The sequence below is a fragment of the Catharus ustulatus genome, chromosome 7 (assembly GCF_009819885.2).
Source record: "Catharus ustulatus isolate bCatUst1 chromosome 7, bCatUst1.pri.v2, whole genome shotgun sequence".
Classification (NCBI taxonomy): Eukaryota; Metazoa; Chordata; class Aves; order Passeriformes; family Turdidae; genus Catharus; species Catharus ustulatus.
The window spans coordinates 5,384,679-5,399,683 of record NC_046227.1 but is presented as its reverse complement, the minus strand read 5'-3'; the positions used below and the strand labels follow the sequence as shown (position 1 = coordinate 5,399,683).

General features: G+C 37.1%; 1 protein-coding gene across 5 annotated transcripts in view; it reads left to right on the top strand.

The window, feature by feature from the left end:
- DIP2A (disco interacting protein 2 homolog A) overlaps positions 1 to 15,005 on the top strand; it is a 72,669-nt gene that overhangs the window by 17,683 nt on the left and 39,981 nt on the right. For all 5 annotated transcript variants that reach the window (XR_004418484.1, XM_033065032.2, XM_033065030.2 and 2 more), the window contains exons 2-4: positions 671 to 742; positions 8,611 to 8,730; positions 14,693 to 14,812. Coding sequence is in view for 4 of the 5 variants with exons in the window: in XM_033065032.2 (XP_032920923.1) it covers positions 671 to 742; positions 8,611 to 8,730; positions 14,693 to 14,812 (312 nt within the window). In the remaining variant the exon portion in view is untranslated. The remainder of the gene's footprint in view (positions 1 to 670; positions 743 to 8,610; positions 8,731 to 14,692; positions 14,813 to 15,005) is intronic.

The window sequence follows — 15,005 nt, the reverse complement described above, 5'->3', positions numbered from 1 at the left end:
GTGCTTTGTTTTAGTTTGATCTAATTCTCATTTTGATACAGTAATACCATGTTAACATAAAAATTATATTTCTGTGTATTTCTTCTGCTAATTTTTTTTCCCTGCTTAAGAAAAATGGTAATTTCTTTCTTGTGTCCAAATTTTGCATACAATAGTTATATAATGGGTTTTTGAAGAAAAACTGGCAGATTGTAGTTTGAAATACCTGCACTGATTGAAGCACTCCATCATGTGCATTTGTCTTTCTTACTTATTTTGAACAATATCTTTGAACTCCCATTGCATTTTTTGCAAGAGTGTCAATAACTTTAAGTGATGCTTATTCACTTGGATGGAGGTTGGGGATGGCAATAGGAAGTGGCTTTGTGTATTTAAGGAAATGAAGAATATTAAGCAAAAAATTAAACACAGTCCTTATGAATTAAGGAAAGTATTTGAGAATCATTTAAAAATACAGAGTAAGAACTCTTCTGTGTAAAATCTGAGTAAAAGGGGTTCTACTTGGTCAGAGGTAGGCTGAATTCATACATATATGTAATTAATGTCTCTTTTGTTGTTGTTTTTTTCCCTGCATAGTTTGCTTTGTTAAACTCTTTCAGCACTGTGCTTGATGCAAAGATTTAAATGTAGAATTTCCAAACAACTTGTATTTATTTCTTCTTTTCTTTAGGAGACATCACTCAGAAAGGATATGAAAAGAAGAGGGCAAAGCTATTAGCACGGTACATACCACTAATTCAAGGTGAGAAACTGCATGGAAATTACACCTTTGTGCCAAATCTGTGAAAATATAACATGAAAAAGTTCTCAGTAAATAGACTGGATGAATTAAAATAGTGTTTGATATGGCGTCTGACCAGCAGTGGGAAATGGCTGTCACAGAGAAGTGCAGAGCAAGGAAAAAGCCTGAAATATATTTATTTTTTATAGTTTTATATGAAATGGTGAATGCTAACATTTTTTTCAGCAAACCTCAGTTTGACAACTGAGTCCGAGACTTTAACATAACTTTAGAAATGAATAAAATTATTGCTAAAAGCAAATTGGCTGCTTTCATTGGATGAAAGTACTCAGTAGTCCTCACTCTCATGTTTTAATGTGCTGTATTTTGCATTCACCCTGTGTCTCATCTCATTTCCACACCTCCCTCACCCCTTCTGTTTCTTCAAAGTACTGACTTTTTTATTATAAACTACTTCTTCTGAAGCTGGTTATTATCAGACTTCATCATCCACAGCCAAACTAAACCTAAGTGCCCAACTTTTTTCAATTTATTTTGATATTAGGAGACTGAAATCACTCGGGGTTAGGGCTGTTAGGTTGCCACTGAGCTTTGGTGTTCTATAATCCTCCAATTTTCCACAGCTTGACAGATTTTAAGATAAGGAAAAATGAGAAGAAAACCAAGGTGAGTGGAAACAATAGTGAGACACTGTAAACTGAGTGTTGAACAGTCAGAATGTAATCTGGTGTTTCATTGTGGGCGTTCTTAGCAAAGTTTCCTTTCTTGTGGTTTTGTTTTTTATTTGGGTTTGGGTTTTTTTTAAAAATAAATGTAGGTTTTTTCTTAGCAAATTTGTAATCACTGTAGGCCAAGCAGAACAAAACTCATCTCTTTAAAGTGAGCTGTTCCTTGCAAAGAAGCAGTTTGGATTTTTAGGATGACTTTGACAGTCAGCAGCAAGCTGTAGCCTCACTTAACACAGCTTCTCCTCCTTACACCATTTTTCTGGAAAGAACTGTCTCAGTTTTCTGTTCAAATACCCTGTCCTCTAACTCAGCTTAGTTAAAGATTCTGAGACCAGGTGAGGTATGGATTTTGACTCAGGATTTACAATTGACAGAATACTCTGTCAATGCCCTTTGTCTCCTAGAAAGTCGTGTCTGTGGATTTCTGTCTCTTGTTTAGTCTCTGATAACCTTTGATTTACTCTGCCTTCACTCCTTTCTATTGACAGTGGGGGTTTTACTTTATATTTTTTTCCTTCTCAGCTCTCAAAAGGCTGTTTGCACAAATATTCAAGTACTGAGCTCTCAAGCATAGCTTAGACAGCTCCAGTACTTTGTCTGCCATATTCTTTAAAGTAGGTTTAGATTTTCAGCTGCTTGAAGATTTTTCTCCTTGTTCAGCTGTATTTTCCGTAATCGCCTTAAGCAGTAGTTGAATGAGTCAGCGAGTACTTGCTTGATACCACATTTTCTAAGAAATACCAGATTACCTGATCTTTTTTTACCACTTCTGCCTAGTTTAGCATTAAGCTGACAGGAATCTAGCTTTAATATGCTAAAAAAATGAATAGACTGTCTACCTCTGAGCACAAAGAATGATGCTCTGGCAAAAAGATAAAATTTGCTTAAAACGTGAAGCTAACTGCCTGTTTCAGTTTTCTGAGATATGTTCCATTAACCCAGTTCTAACTGGAAATGTGTTTAATTGACACAGCTTCAGCATGACTCAGAATAGTGTGAGTCCCAAAGGCTTTGAGCCTGCAGAAATTATTTTATCATTAACATTTTAATTGAAGCATTTCTGATACAATTCATAAGCTTCAGTATCCATCAAGTTTTTGCTGACTGATTAATAAATGTCAGCATTTTGCATTTATTGAGTTCTTGCTCTATGATTTGATGTCCCCAGGACCACTAAATCATGTCTTTCTTACAGTTTTATGTCTTAAACGTGTACTTGCATGCTCACAGTTTGAGTTCTTGAAGTTTAACTTTCCCTGTTACACCTCATCAGCTGCCACCTACAAATTAGTCATGTGCAAACTCCTACTCTCTCGATACCATGTAAAATGGATTGGGCTGTGTTCTGCTGCACTCACCTGTGGGGAGCCAAATCCTTACCCAGACAGTGTTAACCCCACAGAGGGCTTGGTGAACAGAAAAAGACAGATGTGACTGCAGAGCACATTTTCAATTAATAGGAAAATTAAGCAGAGCACCTTGTGATTCAAGAGTCTCATTCCTGTAGATTGTTTTGTATTATAAAATTCTAAATCTGCAGTGATGAAGAGTTAGTGGAAATGTAAAGATTTTGCTTAGGAGCTGTAAAAGTGTGTAGTTATATGGAAATAATAACTAGAATGAGTTCTTTTTCACCAAGTGTACTGTGCAAAATCAAAAACAAGTGTTGAGTAATAGCAAGCATTAAACAGTAATTAATTATTTTAATGAAGTAAAATTTAACAGTAATTGGCTTCCTCAGTCAACCTCTGCATGCAAATTACAGATAAAACTCTGAGGAAATAATTAATTATATCTGTAGGCAATCTGGCATGCTGCATGGTGAAGATTCTGAGTGATGGATAACATCAGATACATGGCAGAGGGTGATTTTGAATGAGGGTAGAACTGGGCTGTAAAAACATTCAGAAATAGCACAGTAAATTAAGCAGCATTTACAGTGCGTATCTTGTCCTGATGGGCAGGTGATGGTCTTAAGCTTCCTTTCTAACACATCAGGTAAAACTTCTGCCTTCTGATGGTTGCTTCCTGATTATCCTGATTTCTTACTAATCTTTTTACAGTGTTACTGGTTATTTTCAAGTTACCTAAATGAGGTTGCAATTGCTGCTAGTGTCCTGGTGCTGCTTTACAGAGCAGTCCCTGGAAATAATTTCACTGGATTTACTTAGTGCTAGGTGAACACCTTGGTGAGTGACTTCATTTCTCCTCTGGTGTCAGAGTGATTCCACTCTAAAATTATTTTTTTTTATTATTTTCATTCTCTTTTCTTCCTTAGCACTTCTGGTCCAGAAAAATTGAAATGTTGCTGATTTTCAAATTTTCATTTTAAGGGAAAATGATGATGGAACCTCCTGTAATTTTGGTTGAGGCTGGCATGTCCCATGCTTCTAATTTTCTCAGTTTTCATGGTTTTATGTCTCTAGAAAATGTTTCTGCTGCTACCAGGAATACATAGGCATTCTATTCCTGGCTGGACCAGGTGATCTTCAAGGTCCCTCCAGCCTTGCTCTGTGATTGTGTTACAGCTGTGATTTTTGTTTTTACGTCATTGTGGGTAAGAAGTACCCACAAATCAGCCTCTCATTCAGTTGGAGTGGGATGAGTTTTACAAAGCCCTATAGCACTTAGTACCTGTAGCTCCATTTTTAAGGAATGTGCAACTTACTCTGGTGTTTTGGAGTCTACAAAAGCTTTATAATTGTGTATAATTTAAAGGAAAAACATATAAGTACCTTTCTTGGTGCTATGGAGTTAAAATTCCTACTTTATACTATGGGTATAATGGCTATGATCAAAGGATGTCCAAAGTTTAATTAGCTATTTTGGTTGGATCTTGGTGTACTTGGTTTAAATGAGGTATGTGAAAATGTAATGTGTTGACATGGGCTAGTTGAAAAAGCAGTTTATATCTTCATTGCTCACAGTTTCTCAAAATATCAAGAGGTTGCTATTCCTGTGCCTTTTCAATTCAGTGCACATCCTTTTACATTAGGAGTGCTGGGCTGCTTGTGAAGCACCTCCTGTTGCTTAAAATGGACTATTATTTTGAGAAATTAAAGTTCTAGCTAATGCCATGTAGGTGTTCTGCTTACCAGTCTGTCATGGTGTCTAAATAAGTGTGTCTCTTGCTTGTGGGTATTTTCATTGAGATGGTTTAGTCAGTGTTTGAATTCTCTGAATTAGATCCAAATCCTGGCTTATACTTGGTTTCATTGATTTTATAACAAATGCCTTCTATGCTTTTGTATTCTTTGCTGCTGTTCCATGCTTCCTTGAATGGAAAGTGTTAATGCCCTTAAAATTATTTCATAGGCTGGAATTTACTTCCTTGAGTAGAGGAAAATGTTACAGAATCATGGAAGATTGTCAAACATAATGCATGTGTATGATGCCTTTTGTTATCATTATTATTTCTAATCTCTTTAATTTCTAAATACCTTATTCTGGGTAATAAATTACATTGGTTAACCTTTGTTAAGTCCCTGTAATCTGGAAGGTGTGAACGCTTAATTTTGGATCTTGACAAGATCTAAGACCAAAAAAGTGTGTACAGCAGGTCATATGTTCTGAGATGGGATATGACAGGATGATAACACTGGATGCTCAGTAACTGTCCCACAGCCAGACCTCCAGTTTTTGGATTTTCTGCTTGTCCTTTCTTTTCACACTTTGAACCTGGCTGCTGTCATTTGTTCCTTTCTTATTTACAGACCCAGTTCAATAGCTGCAGAAAGATTTGGTAATGTACAAAGAGTCTGGAGTTTCCTCTTTAGCCTCCCACTTCCCCTCTCCTCTCTACAGAGCTCTTTAATACATTATGGTTTGAAAATTTGATCTCTAGCTACCCTGATGTCTTTAGCTGCATTTCCTCCCTAGTGATGCCAGCAGAGAATCTTCCTGGGAACTCTTCACTCCTCTTACAGTAAAATCATTTTTGCTTGTGTAAATAAAAATTGCTTGAAATGCCAGTATTAGTCTTGGTTCTCCAGTGCTTGTGAATGAACTAATATAGGAATAAATCAAATATTCATTTTAATTTCATCCTGTAGAAGCAAATTGTTTAGTTAGCTGGAACAAGCAGCCTCTTCAAGGTGACTTCATTCTTGCTAGCTTTGGACAAGTTAGAAATGGAGAAAATGCAGTGATAGTGGATCAAGTGCCTTTAGTATATGTCTTTTCTGTAAAGGTGTTGGTGTGAGTGGGGAGGCAGCCTAATTACCCATCTGCTTTTGCTGAAGGCTAAGGTAGTGATTTGCATAGTAGGAGAATAAATGAACACGCTCACCCAGCTTGTGGAACGGCATTTTACTGGCACATAGTTGTGGAGCCTAAGAGTCAGATGTGCTAACTAAAATCTTAACTATTTTTACCAAAAAGTGGCATTTTTCAGATTCGTTGTTGGTATTTTTGTGCTATGATATGAAACCTGCTTTGAGAAAGCAAGAAGGGAAACTTAATCTGAAGAAAGTGAGTTGTTGTTTCTTAACAGTGCCAAGGATTTCATGCCTCATCCTAATTTAAAAGGAGCGTCTGAGATTCACTGATAGATACTTCATCACAATAACTCTGATTCACAAAAATCTGATCTTAGTCTGGAGAGGAGGAGAGTATTCTGGATTTGGAGTTGGTCATGCGCTCCTGTTGTCGTGTGGTCACTTTTTCCCCGCTCCTCCTGCTCCCAGTATTGGTGTGGCCAAACAGCAGTGCTCAGGTTGCACATGACTCAGGACATCTCACATGCAGGTTGTCATCTGCTGATGGATTATACCAGTCAGCTCATTTTCCAGATTATTTTCCTCCCACAGGGGATCACAAAGTGGAAAAGGGGCTCTTACAAGTCTTTATTCAAGGCTCTGTAGTTACTACAAGAGTACAAATGGGAAGAGTAAGGAATTGGGAAGACCACGAATCTTGTTTTTCTGCTTACAACTAATAGCCCTCCTGGAGGAAAAGAAATGGCACACCAAAAAGAAGTTCTGATTTTCTTTTGCTGTCTTTGTCACCTAAGGTCTCTTTTGACAAGATCACACAAAATTGATGTAGATATTCTGAAAATTTCTTAGGTAGTCTTATTTGAGGGAGCCTCCCAGCCCAGCTCCCTGTTGTCTTTTGTAACATCATAGTTACTGTGTTATCCCTTTGCCTTGGCTATTTGCTTGGCTCAGGATTAAGGAGATGACTTGCCTCCATCTTCTTAACTAAAGCTAAAGTTGTTGTTTATTGTTTCCAGATCAACAAATCCCCCTGGACTGGTGACCTGTGGTTATGAAAAACTTGTGTCCAAGTGAAATGTGGAATAGAATTCTGCAGTGTTTTCACTGCTCTGACTATCAGATCTGTTGAATCCATTCAGTTGGCAGGCTTCATTTGTTTTTCTCTTACAAACAGAATTCTGCTTAAGTGTTTCAAGGAGAATTAGGTCTGTATATTGGTAAACACACATTCCATCCTGCTCCATTAGGGGTTTCTTTGCTGGGCTGTCTCCATTTATCTTATTGGCAATTGCAGTTGATGTTAGATATTCTATCATCTGCTTTATAAACCTTATTTTTGGAAAACAGGAAAAATTATGTGAGAATGTGTTTGTTCCTTGTTACAGATTGGAAAAGAGAGGAGCATATCTCTGGAGTTGGATTAATTTCTTAAAACTTAGATCTGTGTGAATTGTTAAATGTTCCTTCATTTTTTTATCATTTAGCCTCACTTTTTCTCACAGACTCCTCCCTGAACCCATATTCAGCTCAAAGTTGCCTCTTCAACATCTAGAGGTGTTCACTGTTAGCTGCAAAGGGGATGGGAAAGGGGTTATGGAGAGCATTCATCCAAAGGTCTTAACAGATACCCAAGAAAGCTGGTATACAGTAATTTATTTTGTCATGAAGATGATAAAACACTTTCCCTGAGGATATGATATTTAAATAGGGTATTTGAAAGTTCTTTTCCATCAGTTGAGGTAGAAATGGGATACCAAATCCAATTACACTGCTAATGTAAAGACTATATCTTACTGAAAGACCTTCATAAAAATGTCTTATAATTCCTAGATTTGTTAGTAATTGCAAATTTCTTTCCTGATATTCACTTTGGAACAAAGGGAACAGCAACCCCATCAGAGAGAAAGGAACCTTTTCTTACTTTTAAAGTAAGATCTTTCCTTGCAAAGGAACTGACCCAGATTCCTCTGGAATGATGTCTTCAGTTCAATGAGAGCTGCTTTTGGTAAATATTTGCATTTTGAAAACAGTGATTTTCAAAATACTTTGCTTCCAAAAGGTGAAGCAGAAGCTCTTCAAGGGAAGGAAGGAGTGGAATGAAAGATATATTCAGCCCTGTGTGGTATAAGGGCTGAGTAAACACAGTGAACTTGATGCAACAGGTCTTACATGGCTGAGGAAAGTTTACTTTAAAAAACAGCACTAAGCTAAATTTATGTTAGGATTGTGCAGAAAACCTGCATTGTAATTTTTACATTACATTTTAAAGTGTGGAAGTGTAATAAAATTGCAAATGGAAGTTCCTAGTCCAAATTTATATAGTCCTTGAATGGATCAAGAGCCAGCAGGGAGTCTCCTCGTTTTGGGGCTCAGGAAGTGATAGTGGATATTTAATGTTTGCTGTCCACCCCTTTGATTTTTTTTATTCCTGTTGTGCTGCAGCTGAAAATTGTGATTCATTTTCCTGAATATTAGCCAGCCTAAATGTAAGCAACTGCTCTGGGTTAACTAGAGCCCTGTTCTAATAAGGTGCAGAGCAAACAGCTGGAGAATGGTTCAGTTCCTCTTATTGTTGTTACCTTGTGTGAGGCTGGGAAGGTCTGTCATCATTTCAGGAGTACATGAAACACCCAGACAACCTGGATTACAGCAGGAGCTGTTACACAACTGAAGCTGACAGTAATTCTGTGTTTATATCTGCTAAGGTTTTATTAGAGAATTGCAGCATTTTTGTAAAATGTGAATCTTGTGAATTGCTCTGTTAAATGGATGTAAATTAAATTGAGATGATGAGCCCTTTTTAAAGGTACTGTCTTGCATCAGTTGAACTTGGAAGTGTCAAGGGTAGTGAAACAACATAAACGTGGGGTGCATCTATCATATTTGCAAAGCTTAGTTTGTACTAAAATAAACTGTGTTTCAGGTGTGGATCCATCCCTGCAAGCAGAGAACAGAGTCCCAGGCTCTTCCCAAGCCACTGCTGGGGTATCCAAACAGCAGAAATCCCGATCCACCAACTCGAGGGACGAGCGCTTCCGATCAGGTAAGGGATGGAGATACAGCTGAGGCATCGTGTGTCCTAAGAGGAAAAGTATACCTGGAAAATGGTACCTGCACCTACACACAAAACCAGAAGTACTTTGGAGGAGGGGAAGAGATAATAAATGTCTTTCAGTTATCTTTTTGTTTTGATACTCGAGTGGTTTTGTTGGAATCCGACCTGGAGGAAATGCAAGAAGGGAAAGAGGTTGTAGACCTGTCTTCTGATGTGTTTCTTGTTGAGAATTTTACCATGCTCTACAGTTTTTTCATATTTGCTGAGAAAACAAAATTGGATTGCCAGTCTGTAGAACAGGTACTTAAAAACTTTGAAGACTACAGTGTGTGAATTTGAAGGGATTCTTTTTGCTTGCTTGTTTCGGTTATTTTGTTAAAGCAAGGTTATATATTTATTGTAGCATTCTTTCAAATATTTCCTGGTTTAAAGCAAGTGCACAAAAAAGGGAAATGTCACAATGGATATTCTACTCCATTTTAAATGGACACCACAGTGACAAACCTGTTTTGGAAAATTGTGTGAAAATATTGATATCCTCATTGCATCCTGTTCCCATTGTTACTTTTCAGGAGGTTGAAGTGCACCATTTCCCTGTGAAATTCCTTGTCACAATAGTGAGGAAAAACAGGTGTTTGGAAGCTCTTCTCTCCTAAATACTCTTGGACTTCTAGCTGGATATTTTTGTTTGTTGTCCAGGGTAATTCCAGGTCTTAGGTTTGGGGATGAGAAGTGCAAGTGATGGCATGCACTGCACATCCTTAACAGGAGGCTGCTCTTGGGTCACCTTGTCTTGCCTCTGCCTGGGCAGAGTGCTTATTGCATCCTGTTAGCCCTGCTGATATGTAAAACCTTGTTCCAGACTTGGAGCAGATGTGCCTTGTACAGTCCTTAGGGCTAATTGAATGATGAGTGAGACTTCTTAAATATTCTGTGGGTATATACAGACTCCTGGGAAAGATGCTTGTATTCAGCTACCCAGAGAAGAAACTTTTGAATGCCGGGGAATATTGCAGTGTCATAATTAGCTGAATGACATGTTTAAAAATATTTTTTAAAAATTAAATTATAGACATACATTACAGAAAATTATATTATCAAAAATAATTAGAGTAATATGTGCCATTGTTAAACTAACAAATAAAAATCTGCAAGAGCAGAACCACAGCAGGAGGTCCTTGGGAGGTAGTCCTTGGTGGGGGCTACCATGTCCTTCTGTGGTTTCCTATCACTGCTCCTCAAACTAAGTTTTCATTAAATATTTCTGCCTAGAACAAGTTCTCAGTTACAACACACATAATCGTATTTCTTTCTCTCATTAGTGATATGTCACAAAGCTTAATGTGCTCAGGTGGTATCAAAGCCAAATAGTGACAGTTTTGTTTGACTTGGTTTAGGTTAAATTAATTTAGGGGTGTGCAAGGAAATGTAGATGTGACTTTCAGATGCCGGTATTTATTCCACTTTTTCCTCTGTAGTTAAAAAATAAATAAATATTCCGTTTCTTCTCTTTTCTTTCTCTCCAGTCTTTATTTCTTTTTCTCCTTTCTTCAAATCGCATCAGTTCCTGTCTTTTTCAGGAGTAGTTGATGAGGGAAAATGCAGCTTTTCCTAGAACAGGATCTCTTTCTGGAACAATTATATGTACTTTAGAACCATCAACATAAATTATTTAAAATAAGCAAGGAAGTGAAACAATTTTGTCTTTTTATGCAACTAGTCTGTCATTTACTCTCTGTAAGCACTTTTTTGAATAGTTTCACAGAAGAGCTGTATATTTAAATCAGCTGTATGTTTTTATCATCCCCAGATACTTGTCTTCAAATAGTAAATATATCCAAAAAATTCCAGCTGTGAATACTATTGATAAATACAAGCCTGCTGTCCAGGCCTCAGCTGGAATAGTGTTGATTTTCTTCTTAACAGCTGGTACAGTACTGTGTTTTGGATTTACAATGAGAATAAAACTCATATTTTATTATTATTGTTGTTCTGAGTCTGTTTTTCTTTTTTTAATTATGATCATCATTATTATTAAGTTTTAATTTACTTCAGATATTATTGTTCATAGCTCAACTCATGGATTTTACCTTTTTCCAGGTCCTCTCCCCATCCCACCTAGACAGTGCTTACTGCTTTACCTGTTGGTATTTTGAAATCCATGAGCAGCAGGTACACTGGTCAGCCTATAAATGTCATTTTTTTTCTTTGACCAAATGTTGAAATTCTTCCTTCTCTGCCTAAGGCAGGGACAAGAATCATAGGCTGATAAACGATCAGGGATTACAAATGGGAAAGCAAAATGCTCTTGTAATGGCTGGACAGTTTAGGAGCTATAAGAGTTTAGGTGGTTTATAGTCCACAAACTATTTTAGTTTTCCTCCTTTATCCTTTTTTTAAGGACACATGAAAAGAAAACAAATGAGAATAGGTACAAAGAACAGGAGAGGAGATTATGTGGTTTACTACAGCAGTAGGAAAATATGTTTATAATAAGTTATTAATGGTTTATGGTTGCTTAATACAGTACAAAAGCTTAGAAATACTTCTTAGAGACTTTTTATTCTGCTTTTGGATGGCAGCATATGGTTCTTTTCCCCTCACTTTGTATATTCTTTGTATTAATGAAATCCTGGGCTTGCTGTTCATCACTTCCAGTGATTACTGTTGAACATTTGTGATCCCTGTTCTCAAAAATGTGACACATTTGGTCTGATTATAAGTGTTTAATTCCCTGAAGAAAACTGAACTCCACAGTTCTTACATGGTGAATCATTTTCACAGTAAATTTTGAAGAATTTAAGTAACAGACAGTGTTAGAGAGCTTCTTTTTGCAATTCCAGTATCCAGTTAAAATTTAATTTATACAAATTTATTAATTTTTGTACCCTAAGTGTTCTGCTTCTTTAAAATTATTTCATTCCTTTTACTTATTTTATTCAAGTGTGTATCATCATGTAGAAAAGCTCTTAAAGCAAAAGTGGAATGGGAACAAAGTGTTCCAGGGAAGTGAAAGCAATTACTTCATTGATTTGGATGAGAGAGGATGTTCCTACTCAGCTGATGTCCAAGGACAAGATATTATAAGAAAGATTTCAAGCCAGGAATAGATTTTAATGAGTATAGAGGGAATGATGAGTTAAATTGGTGCTGTAACATGGAACAGAATAAAAATTCATCCTGACTGTTTCCTGGTTGCATTTTTATCAGTTCATCTAGTCTGTTCCAGGTTTTGGGGTAGGAGTTAGGATTAGAGGAGGAGGTGGTAGTGATTTTGCCCTCTGGAAATGGAATAAAAAGTAGTTCCCATGCTTGCTCCCACAAATCTGTGTGATGTTATGACCTGCCCTGCTCTGCTTTGTAAAAAAACCCCAGCACACCCTTGCCTCCAACTAGGCCTTTCCATTCCCAAAATGCACAACTGTCTAAGAACGCTTTCATTTTTTTATCTGCCACATTATTTAATAATTTAATGTATTTATATGCAGGCTACAAATACTGTGTGTTATTTTGCTCTTTGGAAAACCTTTTCTGGAGAAAAACAATTTATGTTTCCCTGCTTCCTATGAAATGTTAATGTAACAAAAATGTGTTTTAAATTGTATGTAGATGTAGGCATGGTGGAAGTGACTGCATCTCATAGGTACTGTCTCTTTCTTGAAATATTCCAGCTGGTTTTGACTGGAAGCTCTGACAAGGAAATGTGTCCTGCAGAGTGGCCATTTTGGTGCTTTTGCTACTTTTAAGGCTGCAGAAACAACCTTTAATTGATATAGAATCCTGCTTAAACTTTCTGGAATTTGGGGATATAAAAGGTTTGTTTTATTGGTGGACAATTACAGCTAAAACTAAGGATCAGGAGAAACCAAGCCTTGACAAAAAGCCTAGATGTGGGAACGAGGCAGACAGACATAAGAAAAGGGTAATTTTTAATTTATAAAACATCTATTATTAAGTCCTTGGTGTGAAGGATAGCAGCAAAAATCTGACAGGGGGACCAGGACAAAAAAATTATTGTATTAAAGGGTAGAGATTTTACTGCCTTTTCCTTTTTTTTTTCCTTCTTAATATTTTTGTCTCATAACATCATCTTTGAACCTCCCATGTTGGTTGCACAAAAAATTCTTCTTTGAGATAAGCATCTCCTTAGTACATTCCTGAGTCTTGTAGGAACACACAGGTGGGATAGTGTATTTGCATGTATACATATTTTAAATATTGCTCTGAACTGATTATCTGCAGGGAGCTGCAGACTGAGAAGTGACATTATTGCTGTGAGGAACTGGTTGGTCTCTGGAACCATATGCTCAGGGGTTCTTGTGATTTTGTAGAATCCATTTGACCACACTGAAGGGCATGTTCCTTAGGAAGGGCCTTGTACTGAGCATGATCAAAGGGGGTTCAGGGCTAGTAGAAATGGTACTTTTTTTAAAAAACCAAAAAAAAAGGTACTGTAAAATACAGCATTTTACCTGTAGTCATCACCAAGGTAAATCCCTGTAGGTACAGGGATAATTACATTACATTATATATTATATATAAGTTATGTAAGTATATGTCTGTCATACACACTTGCATACCTACAAATAGTTTCATACCTTCACATTTGTCTACCCGTTACATATTTGCATCTTAGCAAAAAAATAGATGAATACTTACTGAAAGAATATGTATTTTCTTTTAAATGGAATGGATAAATTCTGAAAACCTTGTGCAGCAGTTTCCATGTAGAAGAAATGTGTCAGCCCAATGCATAATCATATACCCACTTCTGGGTTCTGTCTATTGACAGGGGTTGCCACACTCAGCAATTGCAATCCTTTTCTTGTGCTCTCTGTCATTAGTCTTGCTGTTACTGTTCATTTTCATATCTCATTGCTGTTTTCAGTAAATTGTTCTCAACCCATTATCTTTGCCTTTTGTGCCTCTAAGTAATTCTCCTCTCCATCCTACCACAGCAGAGGAGGGAGAAGGGGAAGCGAGTGAGCAGTGCCTGTCTTGAAGTGTTTTTAGAGGGAAGACTAAATTGGAGAATGCCATTCCTAAACTGCAACAAGCCCATTGTTATGTTTAAGTGTATTAATGTTTAAGCCCACAATGTCTAAGAGTATACATGTTGTAATGTGCTTTTCATGACTTTGAGTCTTAGGTAGTCAGCCAAAGGAAGTTTTTGGTCTGCCTCATTCCTCAACATCTGTTTATTTCTCGTGAATTTTCTTCCTGCATAAGTTTTAGCTTTTGACCCTATTGGAATGTAGATATCAAAGAGAAAAAGCTGCTGAAAAATCACTGCAATACATTATATTTTGTCTGCTGTGAGGTCTTGATTGAACACTGAATTCCTCTTTATCTCAGTTTTATCTTAAAAATTAGAAAAGTTAAAATACAGCCTTTGAGCTTCTTAGTGTAATTTTTGCTTTCAGAAAAGTGAAAGATCTGTGTGTCTTTCCCCTAGTTCTTCATATAGAATCATAGAATTTTATTAGAGTTGGAAAATAGCTCTAAGATCATTGAGTCCATTAGTCTCTTTTTTTTGTTTTTTATTACTTGCATTGATTTGTGAGAACTTCAAGTATGCCTGTACTTGTAGTTCTTTTCCTTTCCTGGGTTTTGAAGATGAAGAGTCAAATGCTGTTGCAAATTTACAGAATCTGCATTGAAATTCCCCCTCCCCCGCCCAAATGAAAATAACAGATAGTTCAAAACTAACGTACTGGGTACTGTGTAACTGCTGTATTTATTTCAGGGTGGTTTCCAAAATGCTACTCACAGAGCAGCATTTTCAGGCTGGTTTCATGAGGAAAATGTATCAGCTTGCCCCTGCTTATATTCTCCCTTAGCTTTAGAAACCATTGCTTCTGCACTGGATTGGAGCTGGAGGCAGTGGTGCTGATTTAGTCTCCTGATTAACTGAAGTTCTAACCTTTTTGTTTATTTGCTTTCTATATAGATGTCCACACTGAAGCAGTACAAGCAGCACTTGCAAAATACAAAGAGAGGAAGATGCCCATGCCCTCGAAGAGACGCTCTGTCCTGGTGCACTCATCAGTAGAGACATACACCCCTCCAGGTATATGTTGGGTGGGCACAGAGAATTAACAGAGCTGCCCAGAGAAGCTGTCCATCCCTGCAAATGTCTAAAGCCAGGCTGGACAGGGCAGCCTGGGAAAACAGAAGGTGTCCCTGCCCTAAGTTGTTAATAGTTTGCACTAAAGTTCTGTATCGTGGCTGCATTTCCCAATGATCAGGATTTGGTTGGATTT